Below are 18,566 nucleotides of genomic sequence, written 5' to 3' on the forward strand. Positions count from 1 at the left end.
CGTACGGTGCTTACGGTTTTCAAGCCAAAAAGCTCCCACTAATTATTTATTTGATTTCGAGAATACTTCGTCTTAAATTTAAGATTTTAATTTCAAATTAACTATATAAATATCTCCGGTGGATAGAAGAAGTGAATATTTTTATGAAATGGAAAAAAGTTATATATTTTTAAGAGTAGGTTTATTTTATAATAAAAAATAATATTTTTTTTCCTAAAAAAATAATATTAAAAAAAAATTATTTTTGAATGAATGACTCAGATAAAATACGTATCTCACAAAATTGACATTTTAAGATCGTCTGATAATCACTAATCCATTGGATGCACAATTTTTCTATATTTCATCACATCCAATGGGTGAGTAACATAGCATCGGTGCTCACATAAATGAGCACAGTAGGTGTGCAGTATATCAAAACTCAATATATATATATATATATATATATATATATATATATATGTATGGTCAATGGGAAGACCATTTCAAACTACTAATTATTCAAAGAAGACTTCCAAAAAGAAAAATAAAAAACCTAGAGCCAGCCAGTTGTCGATAATGGGCTGTTTGGTTTTTAAAAAAACGACTAATTCAATATTTTAACCATTTCGTTACAAGATTTAAGTTTTTAATTCTTTATCGGACTCAATAATTTAGTCGCCTAGGCAGCTTGGCTTATAATATTAAATTGTCCCTTTTTTCCTCAACAAACTATCAGTATTTTGACTGATATAACTTATATTTAAATATATACATATTATAATTTTTATTTTTAATTTGATTGGTTAATGATATTTGATCATACAAATCCCAATAAAAGTAAATGTTTGGTTACAATTATAAGTATGTATTATTTATTATGTCAAAAACTTGTATGAGACGATCTCGCGGGTCGTATTATATGAGATGGATATCTTATTTGGGTCATCCATGAAAAAATATTACTTTTTATATGAATATCGGTATGGTTGACACATCTCACATATAAATATTCGGGAGACCATATCACAAGAGACCTACTTATTTATCATACATCAATCAAATCATTTAATATAAAAATACAAAACTAACATTAATATTTAAAAAAAAAATTACATTCATTGATTATTAAAAATAAAATAAATTTGTAATTTATCATTTTATCTCAAACTTAATAAATCAAATCAAACATATTATTATTATTATTATTATTATTATTATTATTATTCAATATCATTCAACATCATTCAACATCTTATTCAAATGTTTTAATAATCACGATATTATTGATCGACTCGACAACATTATTTACCGTAAATAAAAAGTTTGAAATTGTGGTATGCAAATGATGGAAGCTTTGAAACAAGGGTTTTGTATAATTAACTTTTCTACAAGACTTTAGCCTTGACAAGTTGGAATTGAATAAAATACTTGGAGTCGAATAATTGCAAAAATAGTCCAATCTAAATTGACTTTAGGGCAGGGGGTCCATGACCTAGTCTTATCTAGCACATTTACCTTCTAGAAAGCAAACAAATCAAAACCATTATGATTTCATATTTGAATATTCAATTTTCCCGACTTCCGACCATTGGTTGGATGCTATTAATACACGTGAATATGGACTTATCATCCCAAAAAGATAGTAAAAATAAATAAATTTTGGTTATGCATAAACAATAATCCTCTATCTAATCTTGTCTCGCATGATATTGACTTGAAATATTTTGTGGAATTTGTTGGCAATGAAAGTTTGCTATGTATTTAGATTGTCATAATAGAAAACGACTACAACATAGCATTTTTTTTATTGTACTAAAACACAGCGTTTGAACTAAAGTACGATTTAAAATATATCACATGTATTATATCATACACAAACAACTCTGAGTTCCATATCATCTGAAATATGGCACCACTTATGTCGAGTTGTATAAACATCTCTCATTTGAAGGAAAGATTTGAGTTCGAACTCACGTAAAAACGAAAAAAAATTCTCTCTCTCGCCTAAATATTGCATTGAAAAAAAAGCCTACCATGTCGTGTCTTTTAAATACAACATAACATTTTTTTATTGTATTAAAGCACATCGTTTGAACTAAGGTACGATTTAAAATATATCACATGTATTCCATAATATACGAATAACTCTAAGTTCTATATCATCTTAAATATGGCACTATTTGAGTGAAGTTGTATAAACATCTCTCATTTCAGAAAAAGATATGAGTTCGAACTCACTGTAAAAACGAAGAAAATCTCTCAATCGCCTAAATATTGCATTGAAAAAAAAGCCTACCATGCTGTGTCATTTGACCCCAGTGATTTGAACTTATAACTGAATTCAAATTTATAGTAGTGATGTTCTTTCACACTTGTAAACGTTTGGCTCAAGTTGAAAAGTCATACTGTAATCAGACACGGACATGTGCTTGCTAAACTTTGTATGGGCAGAACGATGGAGGCAAATGCAAGCCCAATGTTCTATGTATGGGTGCTTGGTAGCTATGAGTGGGAGGACCTTCGGTTCTATTTATGACGTATGAAATAAATCTTACTGAAGTTTAATTTAATCCAACTTTCGTGTATACAATATGAACTGAGGCTCAAATACAGTACACCAAATTTGGAATTGTTGGGCACGGGTCGGATTTTTTCTGGTTCAGGTTTTATATTTTTATGCACGAACTCAGTTCCCAAATAATCGAGTTTATTGGGGTTCAGGTATTGCCCGATTTTAAAAAAAAAAAACTTATTAAAGTAAATTTTATAGTTTTAAATTAATTAAATATGCTTAAATTAAAAAAAAAACAAAAAATATTAGTATACTAATCATAACTAAAACATGAGTAATTATTTTACTAATGGCAAGATATGTCACCTAATGACTATCATCTTCTTGAAAGCTTCTATTCAATTTTTGCGTCATTTCTAAATGATAAAATCTTCTTTTATATTTAATGAATTATTTTTTGGATAATACCTCGTTAGTCAAGATTATAATGTAAAACCACTTATTCACTATTTTAGATATTTTATTTAAAAAGTTGTGTGTGTATAAACCTTGTGCGAAATTTAATGTATTTCATTTTTCTCTCCATATGTCAAATACATGAAAAAAATGGAAGGAATCAACAGAGAAAAATCGACTTACTATAATCAATTCATGAAGAAATCATACATTCAACATATATAAACAACTACCATACACATGTAATCAATAACTGCCCCCAATGAGAAATCAAATAGGTGGTGGACAGTGCCTGTTTGTTACACTACACATAACCTTAGGAATTAAAATTTCTAAGTGAATATCATTTATCAAGTGGATAAATATGCAGTTATGATTGCATACCATTAGTTCTTTAACATGAGACAACATAACGTATTAGTACTGCACTTTGACTCGTTTACTGACTCAGCGAAGGTTATCAGGTGACGAGTTTGTGTGTAGTTCCAACATACATAAGAGTTGATGATTTGTAGTTGGTTTCACTGCTCACCTACGAATGTGTGTATTATATGTTATATGATGAGTTAATAGTGCAAGAAACCACTATTCAAAGTAAGAAATGTGCTTTAGAGAACGTTGTTCCCTAATTCCAGATATGATCTCACTATAATTACTCAAAGATACATAACAACGTTATCGAATTCATATGAAACCCTCAATGTACCAATGATTGGAGATTTCAGTGGAATATATGAGCTGAAGTTATCATATTATATGCTATCAATAATGTATTGTTTCTTGTGATCAAATGGTTGATGCACAAAATGAGGAAAATAAGGGTAAGCTCATATAATATATAAATGTTGTCTCGAATTATCTGATTTGTGAACCAACTATTAGCTATATCATTGAACCATATAAAATCACAAGTATTGATTTTTTGTTCTCATTGAGACATTCAAATTTAAAGATTTGAATTTGTTGATTAATTTTGATGGAGATTAAACGCATACCTTATAATAGAGTTTATAAGTAGATTTCATATTTGGAAGTTGTGTAAAATTAGTTTAACCGCTAATTTTGTGAGATGAATGCAGCTGTCTATTTTGTATCTGCATATAATTTTACGAAAATGAAACTTATTTATAATTAATTTCATATAGTATTCCTTAGTTCTGCTGCAATAATCTCTTCGACTATTGATTGCGAGAATAATGGTGTCATCCTTATGGTTTTACTATTGCTTTTCGCACTATATTGAAGTGATCTTCATCGTTTGGAATTTGGTTGTCTTTTTTTTTTTAATGATGCTTTAGCATATTATCACATTTGATTGTCATTTTTAACACCTACTAAATCTCAACGCAAATGATATTATGATAAATTATCTTTTCATTTTATTTGGAAAACTCTTCCAATCATTTCAAATGCATTTTCATGTAATCCAATGTATAACCTTCAATTGTACATGTATCATGATTCATAAAATATCATAATCGTTATGTCTTATTTTACATTAATTCATGTCGAATGCCAAACACTAAAGTTTCAAATTTTATCACAAGGTTTTCTATGGATACACTCTAAAAAAGTGGATACAAAAAATGGAGCAAACTCAAGGCACAATAACTCAATCATAAAATGTAAAAATGTATTTTGATACGAAGTACGACAGTAAATGTACATGCAATCACATTTTAGTTCTATTAGTTTAGATATTGATCTGGAATTATCTTTATAGCATATATATTTTATTAATCTACATCTTTTTTTATATGTGCTAAACTTACAGCTCTTTTCGCTATACTTATCAAGGTTGAAATCCCTTTTGACAAATCATCCCCATTGGCTTTCTTGACAGCAATTCTATTTTCAGAAAGACGATCATAAAGCAAATAGAAGTGATGAGAGGAAAAGAATTGAAAATGCTGGAGGCAGGGACATAGTCAAAAATTTTTTTGATCTTGGGCCGAACGAATCGATAAACAACATTACATAATATAAATCAAATATTTAAAAATTAACTATTAATATTAGGGAGTGATACAAACCATATTCTTGTTTCCACGGCTGAAAAAACCCTCAAGAATGGGCTACCAAATGGGGCTAATATTTTTTAATAAATTAAAAATAAAAAGTTAAACTTAAAAAAAAAAAGCTCAATCCATATTCCTAATTAAGCCCAAAATTGTAGCCTGGGCTAGAGCCCACCCCAGCTTTTGGGTGGCTCCGTCCTTGGCTGGACGCATCGTGATGTGGGCAGATATTATCTTTCTGATAAATCATCGGCGAAAGCTTGTTCAATTTCTTTGCATATATAGCAAGAATCTGCCTCCAATAGATTGCATCATCCCCCAAACACCAAGAGTTGGTGTGTATTATCAAGAATATATCGTCATTGTTTCTGGAACTTGGAAGGTTGGAGGTGTATCGGCCATGTCTCGTGCGTTCGGAAATCGCATGCTGAAGCAACTTGTAGTGGCCGAACCTTTGAAAACAATTTTTTAAGATATCAGCTCGAGTATGATGTTTACTTGGCACTTTAGGGAAGTACAGACTGTACAGTACTGTAATTTACCAAGTACAATGGGTATATGTGAACTTTCAGGAACAAGAAGTTGATCGAGATCTTATCACCAACAAACAACTCAAGGTAGTGGCGGAGTCAGGAATCTGACGCTACTCGGACTAAAATTTTAAACTCTAACATCTTTTAATATTTTAAATTGATCTACCCGAACTAATATCAAATTTATCCAAAATTATACAAAAATTTACGTATAAATTTTTTTTAAAAAAATTGGACTACCCGGGCCTGACCGCCCCTGACTCAAGGCCAACCTTGATAACGCTAAAGGTTGAGAAGATTTTGACAGCGAATGAGAGATGACTGATTTTTTTTTTTTATCATCATTTAATTACAAATCAAATAATGTAATTTGATTATTATAATATAGTAATAATTAATTTTGGTAATAATATATCACCAAAAAGTAATTGAATTGTGATCGAGAAAACTAAAGAATGACCGAGAAGAATTTAATAGCGACTGAAATATGATTGGTAATAACGATTGGTAATAATAAGTTAGAATTGATAATTGAACACCTTAATAAAGCAATGTGATAATATATCCAAATTATCACATTAGCTTGTTATTTTTCAATTTTAAATACCATTGTTTATTTAATATTGTTAGAATCGTTTAAATTTTGTCATTTGTATATTGTTTTTCATAAATTTTTGGGATATTTTTTTAAATTTTTTAAATAGGGCAATAATTTTATAAATTAAAGTCCAATCTGGAATTTTTTCCAATAGATCAGAAAATTCTAAATTTAATTAAAATCTCGTTATTTTCTAATGAAAATATGAATGCAATTATTATTTTTTTACAAAAAATTATAAATTAATTTCGATGTGTGCACTATGAAAAGGAACCACCTCACAGCCATGGTTAAGCTAAACGTGTAAATTTAACCATGGTTAATTCCAACTCTAGTTAGATGGGAACTCCACCCAATAGTTTTTGTTCACTATGAAATGCCACCATCTCATAGCCCTATTGTTTCGATCACTCTCCATTATCTACCAGGGTTTCGTCCAAGTTCAGTTCGGTGGGATTGGGAAAAATCAGCAATCTCTGTTCCAGCTCATTCAAATTCCGGATTTCGCGAGTAATTTTTACATTCCCTTTAATTTTTGCATGTGTGCAGTTTTAAGTTGAAATTGATTTTTTGTTTTGGAATCAAAATTTTTTGGGAAGTGTTATACTGAATTGAATTAGGCAGCCTGACAATATTTTGTTTGGTTATATCAGATCCATTGGAAATCCTCCTTTCCGTTGATTTAAGGGTTAATTTGGGATTTGTGACTGTTAAGCTGTTTTCGTTAATGCTGTTGAAATTAGTTTATGTTTTGGCAAGGGTTTTTTCGGAGATTAGAGCTACTTCATTGCCAGTGTCGTTTATCCTTAAATTTCAGGTTAGATCTTAAATCTGAACAAGATTATAATAGGACAAAGCAAAAACCTAATCCTCAGCACTAGCCATCTCCAAGTGCAGGAAACATTAAAATGTCACGGTTCACAGATTCGTGATTGTATCATGGTTATTGGTTAAATATAATTCAGAAGTCATGTCTTACTAGTGTCTCACGAAAACTTGAATGTTGGCAATAATGTGTTGGAAAGAAACTTACAGATCACTAATAATGGGAAAATCATATAATTGAAGATGTAAAGATATAGTTTAGTTAGTTTTAAATAGGATTCTCCAAATTATGTTTGGATCTTAGTTTGATTTGTTTCCATATAAATGCACATATGTATTATATATACAATACATCAATAATGACATAACAAGCAAAAATCAATTACTCAATTCTTGATGTTGTTGTGGCATTACTAACTTTTCACTTGGTAGTAGAGTTGTGCCAAAAATTCAAGAAATCATGTGTATTGATTAGATATCCATTAAACCATAATTTTCCGTATATGTGATATTAATGGATTAGATATGGAATTACAGACATCAAATTTCAATATCCGATCAGGTCCAAAAGATGACGTTTAGACCATCATATTGGGCGGAATTTATTACTATATTCTCATGAATTCTCTGAGTATTTTTAACCTTTAATAACAGTTTTGAAACTAATGGTATGGGGATTATGAGCACCCGATGGCTAATGTCTGGAAATTATGTTTTTAAACTTTACATTTTTAGTATATTTCCCTAGACTTTTGAACTTGTAAACTAAAAATTAATTAGATTGAATAACTGCAGGCGTTATCCGTTATCCGAAAGTGGATATCCGTGTATTGATTATGCAAAGATGTCACCTTTTTGCAGATTAGAAAAGTTTCTGTCCAACTAAGTTGAATCTGATAGCAAATATATAGGTTCCATGTATCATGATATATAACACATGGATACTCTAAAAACGACCATGTATTCTATCAGATACTCCCGTAATATGGAATAGATGTGGGTACAGCTACGGTAAGCATCCAATAAGTAACTTTAAAAAATAAATTGGATGCAGCATCCGAGAAGGTCAAAGGAGTATCCTGACAATGTCTGATTGGGCAAGAATTATCTTCGATTTTAAAAGGATACAGTAGGGATCATTGTTTGGCAATATTTAAAAAATTAAGAAATTTTAATAAGTAATTACTTTTTAGAAAAACAAAATAATATATTCTGGAGTTATTGATAAATACAAATTGCACTTTTTATAATATGTTGTGCATTATTATTTGTGATTATTAGATTGATTTTAAAATAAACTTGAGATTTAATGTGTTGAACAAAAATTTGTTTAATTTTAATCATTACTGCATTTATGATATTTTTTATTGCTAATATACTTATGCATTTGTGAACTTTTTTATTATTGATATATTTATTTTTATTTCTATATAAATTAGCCATATCATTTTGTATCGTATTATAAATTTTGAAAATGATCTAATCCAATGTACATACTTGTCCATCTCATGATAGAGTGTCACTTCTTCTTCTTCGTGAATGCATTGTTTATCGTGAAGCATGTCGTGTTTAAGTGCCTTTAGTTCTTGAGTTTTTACAAATGTTGAGAAGATAAGGTGCTCAATAATGTGGGGTGGTTTAAATTTTAACGTAATTGTCATCGGCAACTCGGCTAATCAATCGGTTGGCTTCACCGCTGCTGCCGAACATGTGCATTCCGAGTTTTTTGCTTCTTTGTTTTAGTTCTCAATTATTGATTCCAGGTCTTTTGAGGATATTACTTTGGAAGTGGAAGTCATGAGCCCGTTATTTGCCGGTATTCTGTAATGATGGGGTTGCCAGGTTTATCATGATCTTCACTTGTAAAAGGCGAGACTGTGGTGCCTGGGTATGTACCCAAGCGCAGCGGTTTACTCAGGTGAGCCCATGCGCGCGCCTGTGCTCGCCTGGGAAGCTTTTCTCAGGCGCGCTTAAGGGCGCGTTAGGAAGTCACATATTTTTCCTATTTTAAAAAAGAATTAATCGAGGCTTTATTTCTTAAAATATTTGAAAATTACGCATAGATACACAACAGCCTTAAACTAGGATCTAAATTGTCAGTCAGCCTTAAACTAAAATCTAAATTTTAGATTTGACTGGACAAATTAGTGGATGAAATCCTTACACTTTCTTTGGTGAGAAAGATAATAAAAGTTGAGAAAAAAATCTGCCAGGAATAGCAGATTCTTTAACTACTCAACATACTTAAAATAAATTCTCAATAATCTAGATCAAAAGAATAAAAGTAACGCAGAAATCTGCCAAGAATGAAAGATTTCTTAACTGGATACTAAAAAATGTATATTGCGGTAAAATACCCGTATGCCAATAAATTTTTCTAAAACATTAATAATAGTATTTTTGACAGACGAATACATTTTTTTGTTATGATATATTTTTATTAGCCTAATTATTTCAATAGTAGTGTTCTGTTATTATAGTAGTAAATGCAGGCTCCAGGACCTTTTTGCGCCTTAGTGCACCTTGTGCCTTTAACAACTATGTTCACGCCTGGTAAATCTTGATAGTCGTCAAAAAATAAATCACATGATATTGTTTAAGAACTCAGACTTTTATGTAAATGTCGCATTTTTTTAATCAGAATGGTTCTGTTCTAGGATTTATAAATTTATATTTTTGTAATAACATATATTTTATCCTCTTTCATGCTTTGGAGTACCTTTGTTGCCAAACAATCCCTGTTATTCAGTAGTTCTTGCTGCGACTTAAAGTACATGCATTGATTATAAGATGAAAATATAGAGGCATATCACATTATCACTTTTAAGGATGGAGTGTTATAAAATTGTAGCATTGATTTTTAACCCCATATTATTTGTCTAAATCATAATTATTGGATTCCAAAAAATGACGCGAGGCCTTCTAATTTTTATGAAGAGCCTCATAAGATAAAATGACTTCATACTGATTGCTAATTCGCAGGAGTAGCATGAATGGGCTCCACCTAATCCCTGTTTATATGCTATATCTTCTCATTTCCCACCCATCCATATCATTAATAGCCATTCTTTCTTTCTCAACCTTCATAATGTGGTGCATAAATATAAAGCAAATAAATATATTGAAACCATTCCTTACATTTTTTTTGATAAGAAACATAGAAACCTTTCCTTACATTGGATATTCACTAATCAATTGCTCATAAATGTGTAGGTAGAGATTGCGCCAAATGAAATGGGTAGTCTTACAAAATCTTCTGATATATTATTTGAACTAGAATCTAGGAGCACGCGTTGCGTACTTATAAAATTTTTTATTTCTTCAAAAAAAATTTGGAGTTACATTTTTTTAATAATTTATTTAATTTATATTAAAATAAATGTAATATCATAATTATAAAAATTGATTAGATCATATTACAATTTTATTTGTGGCTAAAATATAATTATAAATGATAAAAGGTCATACCAACCTACCAAAGGTGGTTAGTATGATACCTTCGTCCTTAATAGATAGTAATAAATATCAAATATATTATAACACATCTCATAATATTCATCGTACTTCTTATAAGTTAACCTGTTTAAATGTGTAGAAATTAAATCACTACAAATATATTCAAATCCAACTATCCAAGGTTCTAAAATTTGATAAGCGCTAGTCGGGTGCCAGACCAGCACCTAAGCCATGTAGACTAAGACTAGATGCCGTTAGGCGAATTCCACAATATCAAGTATCAACAAACTGCAGGGTGCAGACTAGATTTTCTTGTTGCCTCTTAGAAGTCCTATAAAACCGAGCTTTTAATTGTTAGTGCATGCCAACAAATGAGGCACCATTTATTATTATTATTTTTGGGCTTTAATTCTAAAAACCCAAAAGAATTTTTTTTGAAAGCCTACGGCACCTAGACGATAAGTTGGCGCCTAGGCTGCCTGTTCTGGCAGACTAGGTGGCCTTCTAGTCCGAAATTTAGAACACTAATCAAATATGATTTGATATTTGGTATTAATAAGCTAAATTCGCTAACATTATCAACATATTTAGTAAGCACGACTTAAAAATAAAAACTGCCTCAGAACCACGTAGCTGAAAGTGAGAAGTAGTAGAAACTACCTCGAAACAACCTGCAAATCCAAACTCATTATTTATTTCGAGTTTTTAAAATTAAAATTTAACATTATATATGAAAATCTTATAATGAAAAATATATTGTAGGTTAATGTAAAATAATACTTATTATGCACATGTAATGTGTGCTTCCGAGCTCCGACTACTACTACTAATAATAATAATAAATGAAAGAACAAAAGAGGGAATGGTAAATTTAAAGACAATAATTGTCATCATTGTGTTTAGTGCAAGATTTAGGTGATTGAATGAGACACACACGATTCCGTCTTAAAAGTGAGCAGATACAACGTCGACATCCCCCTTGCACACAGAGATTCCAATACTCTTCTCCCACTCACTCTACTCCCACGATCATTCTCTATAGGGTTTTCCGTTTTTTGAAAAATCCCCTTTTTAATCACCTTTTTTTTAATTATAATTGCTAACTGTGGTAATTTTCTGAGTTGATTCGATTTAATGATTGAATCGATTTTGGATCTTTTTTTGGATCTGATTCACCTTTTGATGGCAATCGATCTGTGATTGTTCGTGAGGTTGTACGGGTTTATTCGATTTTTTAATCTAATGGTGAAGTTTTGAATTTGAAAATGGCAGTGAATCTGCATCTTGAATCTTGATTTGGTGTCGAGATGAGTCAGCTACTTTGAGTGTGAGGATTGATCTTTTTCGCTGATGATTGTGTATTTTTGTCTTTATTTATTTTTTGAAAATTAATGATGAAATATGTAGTGATTTCATGTATGCGCGTGTTGAAATGGAAGGCGCTAATTTGATCTGAGCTCGTTTTTGTGAATGTAATCGAGGAAATAAAAGTTGTGGTAAATGAAATGTTATCATTGTTGGATTTGATTCGTCAATTGCTTTGGCAGCTGAAGATGCAAACTTTTCTATTTATTTAATATAAAAACCAAGGAAAAAAACAAAGTTGGTGTTTGTCCATTATCGAACTTATTATGGGAAAAGAGAATCTTTGCATAGTAAAAGTAATTGTGTTATTATACTCGGCAATTATTTATTCTTCACATCTCCTCTTGCATGAAAATCTACTAAAGAATTGATGATGCTGTTGTTTCCTCTCTTCTTATGTGGTTTAGGGTTCATTAGATTCAAAATCTGATATCAAAGCATCAAATTTAGATGTTATGCAACAGTTTTTTGAGGTCTGTAAATCTTTGGGCGGGACACATTGAGAGATCTATTGAGGTGGGGAAGTTTCGGTATATTTGCGGAGGTTCTAATGCTACTTGCCGCTTAACATATTTGTGGGATAGAAAATTTGTGGGAACTAGAAAGATGATGGTGGATTCTGGGTCGACTGCAAGAAGACCTATCATTGATGTCTTAACTGAGAAGGATGATGGTGGTGGCTTTGCCAGTGGAGGGTGGAAAAGGTGATTGAATTAAATAATTCTGTTAGTTTTTGTATTTATGTGGATATTTGGTATTCAATCATTCTTTGGCAGGTATAAAATTCTTATTTGCGGTTGCTATTTTGGTTGCGATATGGAAGATGCTACTTGCCGTTTTTTTTGTCATTCATAGGAGTATATTTAAATAAAAGTTGTAGAAATGATTCAGTTACTATATATAACCTCTCTCTGCGTCATCATGCCTTACAACCTATTTATGCGGCTTACTATCAACTTTTATACGTTTTATTATAATTGGTTTCAAGCGAATACCTTTTGAGACAAGACCCTTTCATTTTTGTCATAAAACTTGCTTCAAATTTCAATAATGATCGTCACTTTTAAAAAGGCCCTTTCAAATCATTTCTTTGGAGTATCTTCAACTGGCTATAAACATCTTCTAATCTGTCATTCTCTTTCTGGACTGATGGAAAGAACTTGTGTTGGTTGTGCTGTATTGTGTTTTTTATGTTAAACAAAATCATTTTTTTGACTGTTCCTTGCGCTCATCTCTATGTCCTTAGGCTTCTGTGAGGGTACTTATGGTGATTTGAATTTATGAACCTTACAAAAAAGAAACATAGTTAATTGTTTAGATAATATTGGACGAAAAGAGTAAAGCTTCTTTAGTGCATTTGGTCCAGGCTTCATCAAAAGCTTATACCACAAACTGACACGACGGATGGCATGTATTGTGATGGTACTTTGCATCTTGTTCCAGACTTCCAGCGTTAGGGTTCAAGTTTGTGGGCCATTTTTAACAAACTTTAGTTCAACATTCTCTTCCATTTTTCCCAACTTTTGTTCAACATATATTCTTTGATAAATATTTATGAGAAGTTCTGGATATTTATTACTACATTATAGCGCCATGCTTGCTATCGCATAGTTGAATTATGTGCAAAGTCTGTGGTTTATCGGCTGGGAGAGTGTTTCTACTTTCGTTATGTTGTCGGACTATGTTCGTGGAACAATTTTATTGATTGAGGTTGGATTCACTTTTTCTTTCCTGATTGGCAGTGAAGATGGAAGATTAAGTTGTGGTTATTCCAGTTTTAGAGGGAAAAGGGCTAGCATGGAGGATTTCTACGATATCAAGACTTCCAAAATTGATGGGCAATCAGTCTACCTTTTTGGGATATTTGATGGTAGCTCTCCCCTTTGTTGTCCCCCAGCTTGAATATGGCTCGTAAAATTGAGACAGTACAAGTTTTGAACTAAAATCTTGCTTCGTAATTACTGTTCATTAATTTATGCTCTTAAGATCAAGAGGAGTGAGATGGCATAATACTCTTCTAATGGGGATTGTTTGTTGTTACAGGTCATGGTGGCTCTCGTGCTGCTGAATTTTTGAAGGAACACCTGTTTGAGAATATCATGAAACATTCAGAATTTATTAGAAATGTGAAACTGGCTTTAAGTGAGTTGATAACCCTATTCCTCACTGTTTTTTTATCTTAAAAAATATTGATATTTGATGACCAGGGAACTGAGTTGTATCAACTTAAGCATTTTTTTTTGTGCTTTGAGGACTTTAAATATGTCCCTAATTATTGAGTTAATCTCTGGAAGAGCTTCCTCAACCTGCACCAATTGTATGGGATATTATGTGTTTACCATTATCTGTGCTGCCTGCTAGTTGAGTTCCCAATTCCTTGTCTACATGTGCCCTGTATCATGCAATTCGGTTTGTTTCAACTGTTCGCCTCTGAGGGCCAATGAAGTTATATTATCTCACATCTGTTTATCGAAGAGGGTAATGGTAGTCCTATGCTGTAAGAAACGGTAATGGTTAATGCACATTGATTATTTTCCTCCAGACCATGGTAATTTATTACTTGCTTTTTGTGCCTCCCTATTATATATCTGTGACAGCTCTGTAGTTACACAACGAATCAAATTCCTGAATTTATCTCTGTAAGGACTTTAGAGCTATTAATTTGTCTGGGATCCCAGGGTATAAAAGATATATTCTCACCATTCCCTTTGTCTGATCCTGCCGGTTACCTCACCTCACCTCACCATATCCGGTGCTGCTGTTATATATTTAACAAAAGTACCTTTTATCATGGGCAAAAACCTTGTGTAGAAGTAATTGTACCAGTGGTTGGGTGGTTCTATGTTGTCAATGTCTATCCTTTTATGGCACATTTAAATAACTTGGATAAAATCATAGGTGAGGCATATCAGCAAACTGACAGAGAGTTTCTGGAGTCTGAAAAAGACACTTTTCGGGATGACGGCTCAACAGCTTCTACAGCCGTTCTTGTTGGCAATCACCTCTATGTTGCTAATGTTGGAGATTCTCGAACTATAATATCCAAAGCTGGAAAAGGTAATCACATTTTAGTTTTCTTATAAAGTAGTCTAGGTATTATGACGAATCTGGCAGTCTCCCTCAGCAAGAAACAGTCTGCAAATTGATAGAAATTGACATTGGTTATTACACAATGACCACTTAGTTCAGTTTGATAGTTGGGATAGTTGAACTTAATGCTCCCCGGACGTACATATGGACAGAGCGAGGAACTGAGTTACCTAAAGTGGCGATCTGAATAAAAGAAAGTTCGCTTGGTCTCTCTTTCCATTTCCTATGATATTTACGCGTTAGGATTAAAATGATTATTTTTTAACTTCACAATTCCATACCTGGTCTGGCTAATTTCAGAAGTGTTTGAACTTTTGCAGATTCGTCGAGGCAATATTCTGTTTTCAAACACAATTTCAAGTTGGAATTACTATTTAATGACCACTACCATCATTTCGTTATAAATGGTGGATGATTTTGTTAGGACATATATGGAGTTTTAAGAATTGGCGGGATTGATTAATAAATTAACGTATCAGTATGTCAGCAAAATATTGAGCCAACATTTTTAAAAATTTGAGCTACCATATATGATTTATTGATCTACATCTTTTTTGATATATTGTATGTTTACAGCTCTTTTTACTATACTTTGGAAACTTATCAAGTTTAAAATCTCTTTTGACAAATCACCCCCCTTGGCTTGCTTGACAGCAATACCACTTTCAGAAGATCATAAACCAAATAGAAGTGATGAGAGGAAAAGAATTGAAAATGCTGGAGGTATCGTGATGTGGGCAGGTATTATCTTTGTCATAAATCACCGCTAAAGCTTATTCAATTTCTTTGCATATCCATAGAGGTGTCAAAATGGGGCTAGGCCGGTCGGATTGGGCCATACCGCCATGTAAAATAGGTGGGTTGGGTCGGCAATTTCCCAACCCATCAAATGGTGCCCCACCCCGCCCAATGGTGGGTTGTGGCGGGTTGCGAGTTGGCCTGTCTCAACCCGCCAAATTATACACAAGTCCGTCGGATTGGCCCGCTCCACCAAAAATAAGTGGGTTGGGTTGGTGTTTTCCCATCTTACCTAAAAGGTGGGCCGGCCCACCTCTTTCCGCCTAATGGTGGGTTGTCTCATCCTGCTTGCTCGTTTTGATATCTGTACATAAATAGCAAGAATCTGCCTCCAATAAATCTTATCATTCCCGAGACACCAAGAGGTGGTGTGCTTGATCAAGAATATATCATCATTAACCCTTGTATACAATTCCAATAGACAAATGAGAATCCTTCAATGATAACATAGGGAGTTACTTTCTCTTGATGAACAAATGGGCACAAATGCAGCATATTTTGTGGACTGATTGATCTTTGTGATCTCACTAAACCCACCTTCTATCATTGATGAAAGTATGCGATCTCTATCCTCTAAAGATAGGGATGTCCCGTATGTTTAGTTATGTTACCTTTTTCTTTCCACTGTTTGAGAGACTGGTTGCCACGGGTGAAAAATTTACAGGTGCTTGGAAAGATAGATTATTTTCGAGCAAGAATATGAACCCCAGGAACCAAGATGTGGCCTGTCACATTTTAAAATCGATCCTTAAAAAGGATTTCAAAAGTAGCCATAACAACTTTTGCTATTGTTTCAGGCACTTGGAGGGTTGGAGGTGTATTGGCCATGTCTCGTGCGTTCGGAAATCGCATGCTCAAGCAATTTGTAGTGGCTGAACCTGAAGTTCAGGTACTTCCTCAGATCATAATCATTGAATATTTTGGTTTCCATATACTGATGAACTCAGTTGGTCTCGCATGATTGAGTAGCCTGATCTCGGTGTAGTAAGAAGGCAGATGGTTTACCTTGAAATCAGCTCGAGTCTGATGTTACTTGATACTTCAGGGAAATACACTTTGTAATGTACTAAGTTCAATGGGCATATGTTGTCATGTGAATTTTCAGGAACAAGAAGTTGATCAAGATCTTGAATTACTCGTTCTTGCTAGTGACGGTCTTTGGGACGTTGTACCTAATGAGGTAATTGTATTTAATGGATAAAGATGTTAATAATTTATCATATATTCGAATTTTCAAGTACTTGTTTTCACTTTTGGAGAACATTTTTTATATCCAAAATTGGAACGTCTCATTTCCATCTATTTATTTTTAATTCTATTCTAACAACTCCTGATAGTAATAATTATTTTAAATCTAACTTCTGTTCAATCACATAAAATACTCGTGCTACATTCTAAATAAATACATTATACCTTATTGACCAATATTCTGGTGTATATATATATATATATATATATATATATATATATATATATATATATATTATTTTTACATAATGACACATATATCATATTTGCTGTTGGCTTACAAAAAAATACATTCCAAAATACCGGTAACGAGACCAAATTTAGTAACAGTTTACTGGCTTTACATCATTGTGAACCCTTGTTTTCAGGATGCTGTGTTGATAGCACAAACAGAAGACGACCCCGAAGCAGGAGCTCGGAAGTTGACGGAAACTGCTTTCGCTCGTGGTAGTGCTGACAACATCACCTGCATCGTCGTGAAGTTTTGCCATGATAAAACCAGGCCAGAGGAAATTCCTCAACATCTTGAAGCTGAACTGAAGGAAACAAAGCAAGATTGCGAACCAAAACCCGAGGTATCCCAGTTAGATTCTGAACCAGAGTCAGAGGAGACCCAACAGAGTTGATGAGTTTGTCGATGAATTTGCAATTCTAATTCATACTCGCTTGTCGAGCCAAGGGTTATGGTTTGTTTATTCATTGGTTTGTTTCTTGCAATTTGTCTTGTAATTTAGAAATTCTGGTGATTGTGTAGAAGTTCTTTGACTCATAAATGTGTTCGTGGTCTATTCAAATGTGTGGTCTAATTTAATTTTAATTTAATAAAGACGTGGTTGATATTTTGATTCTCTTGTTGTCAATTGATCCTAATTATACAAATGTATTTGAAATTCTTTATGCAGATCGATGGATTTGAAGTGAGAGATTTCACAGGTATAGTATGACAAGATTGGTGTTTAGATAAACCTTTTTGTTGCCTTTAAACACAGGTATAGTATGACAAGATTGCAAGAAAATGGATTCTCTTAAATAAAAGATTATATCAAATCATTAATGTATTAAGTAACACCGGGTTTTTTGTTAGACAGTATAACTGATTTTTATTTATGAGACGAATTAACTTTGTTCATATTTACAAAAATAATTAAAACTTTTGGCGTAAAAAAGAAATAAATTTCAATAAGAAACCAAAATAAGATTTCTGTCTTATAAAATTAACTCGTAAGATCGTCTCCTAAATTTTTTTCTGATGTTATTTTTTAGCTAAAATTCATTCATTCATCATATTATCTTATGTACGTAAAACACGATAAACCAATTCTTACAAAAAAAACCTAGAATACAATTTACAGGATTGTATCACCCTGCCCGTGCAGGCAGTGCCTGCACGGGTAATGAACGACCCGGATCACTCCATATGAGTGATCCGGGCCCACCTCCATTAAAAAAAAATAAAAAATTTGACTCGGAAAAATGCGAGCCGTTGGATCGACCCTAGCGGGCAGTGTCCGCAGGAGTAGGGTCGAGTGAACCCAATTTACACACCTTTCCAATCATTAATATGACTCCGGTCTTAAAAATCTCAATATGATTGTTTTTATTGGTTTTTTTGTTTTACATGATAGAATTGGAATTTATATCACATTTTATATTCAAATAATATAAATGTTAAAATTTTATAAATA

The 18,566-nt window shown here is 32.4% G+C and overlaps 1 protein-coding gene across 6 annotated transcripts; it reads left to right on the forward strand.

The window, feature by feature from the left end:
- Positions 1–6,454: 6,454 nt before the first annotated feature.
- Positions 6,455–17,729, forward strand: LOC140841003 (probable protein phosphatase 2C 76). 6 transcript variants are annotated; one of them, XM_073208160.1, is made up of 10 exons: positions 6,469–6,609; positions 8,688–8,842; positions 12,153–12,449; positions 13,488–13,615; positions 13,789–13,887; positions 14,644–14,802; positions 15,490–15,576; positions 16,431–16,522; positions 16,739–16,813; positions 17,250–17,729. In XM_073208160.1, the coding sequence occupies exons 3-10, from the start codon at positions 12,196–12,198 to the stop codon at positions 17,505–17,507; spliced, it is 1,152 nt and encodes a 383-aa protein (XP_073064261.1). In that variant the 5' UTR covers positions 6,469–6,609; positions 8,688–8,842; positions 12,153–12,195; the 3' UTR covers positions 17,508–17,729. The 6 variants fall into 6 exon arrangements, with proteins under 6 accessions (XP_073064260.1, XP_073064261.1, XP_073064263.1 ...); XM_073208159.1 differs by lacking the exon at positions 8,688–8,842 and having other exon boundaries at positions 6,455–6,609; XM_073208162.1 differs by lacking the exon at positions 8,688–8,842 and having other exon boundaries at positions 6,469–6,605.
- The last annotated feature ends 837 nt before the right edge of the window (positions 17,730–18,566 follow it).

The sequence above is a fragment of the Primulina eburnea genome, chromosome 9, assembly GCF_022965805.1.
Source record: "Primulina eburnea isolate SZY01 chromosome 9, ASM2296580v1, whole genome shotgun sequence".
Taxonomy (NCBI): Eukaryota; Viridiplantae; Streptophyta; class Magnoliopsida; order Lamiales; family Gesneriaceae; genus Primulina; species Primulina eburnea.

Bases quoted from the DNA above. Each gene is read 5' to 3' on its own strand.
- LOC140841003 (XM_073208159.1), top strand. From the start codon at position 12,196: ATGTTATGCAACAGTTTTTTGAGGTCTGTAAATCTTTGGGCGGGACAC. The intron at 13,888-14,643 runs GTGAGTTGATAA...ATAAAATCATAG, and splicing joins AAATGTGAAACTGGCTTTAA to GTGAGGCATATCAGCAAACT. The intron at 15,577-16,430 runs GTATTATCTTTG...CTATTGTTTCAG, and splicing joins AGGTATCGTGATGTGGGCAG to GCACTTGGAGGGTTGGAGGT.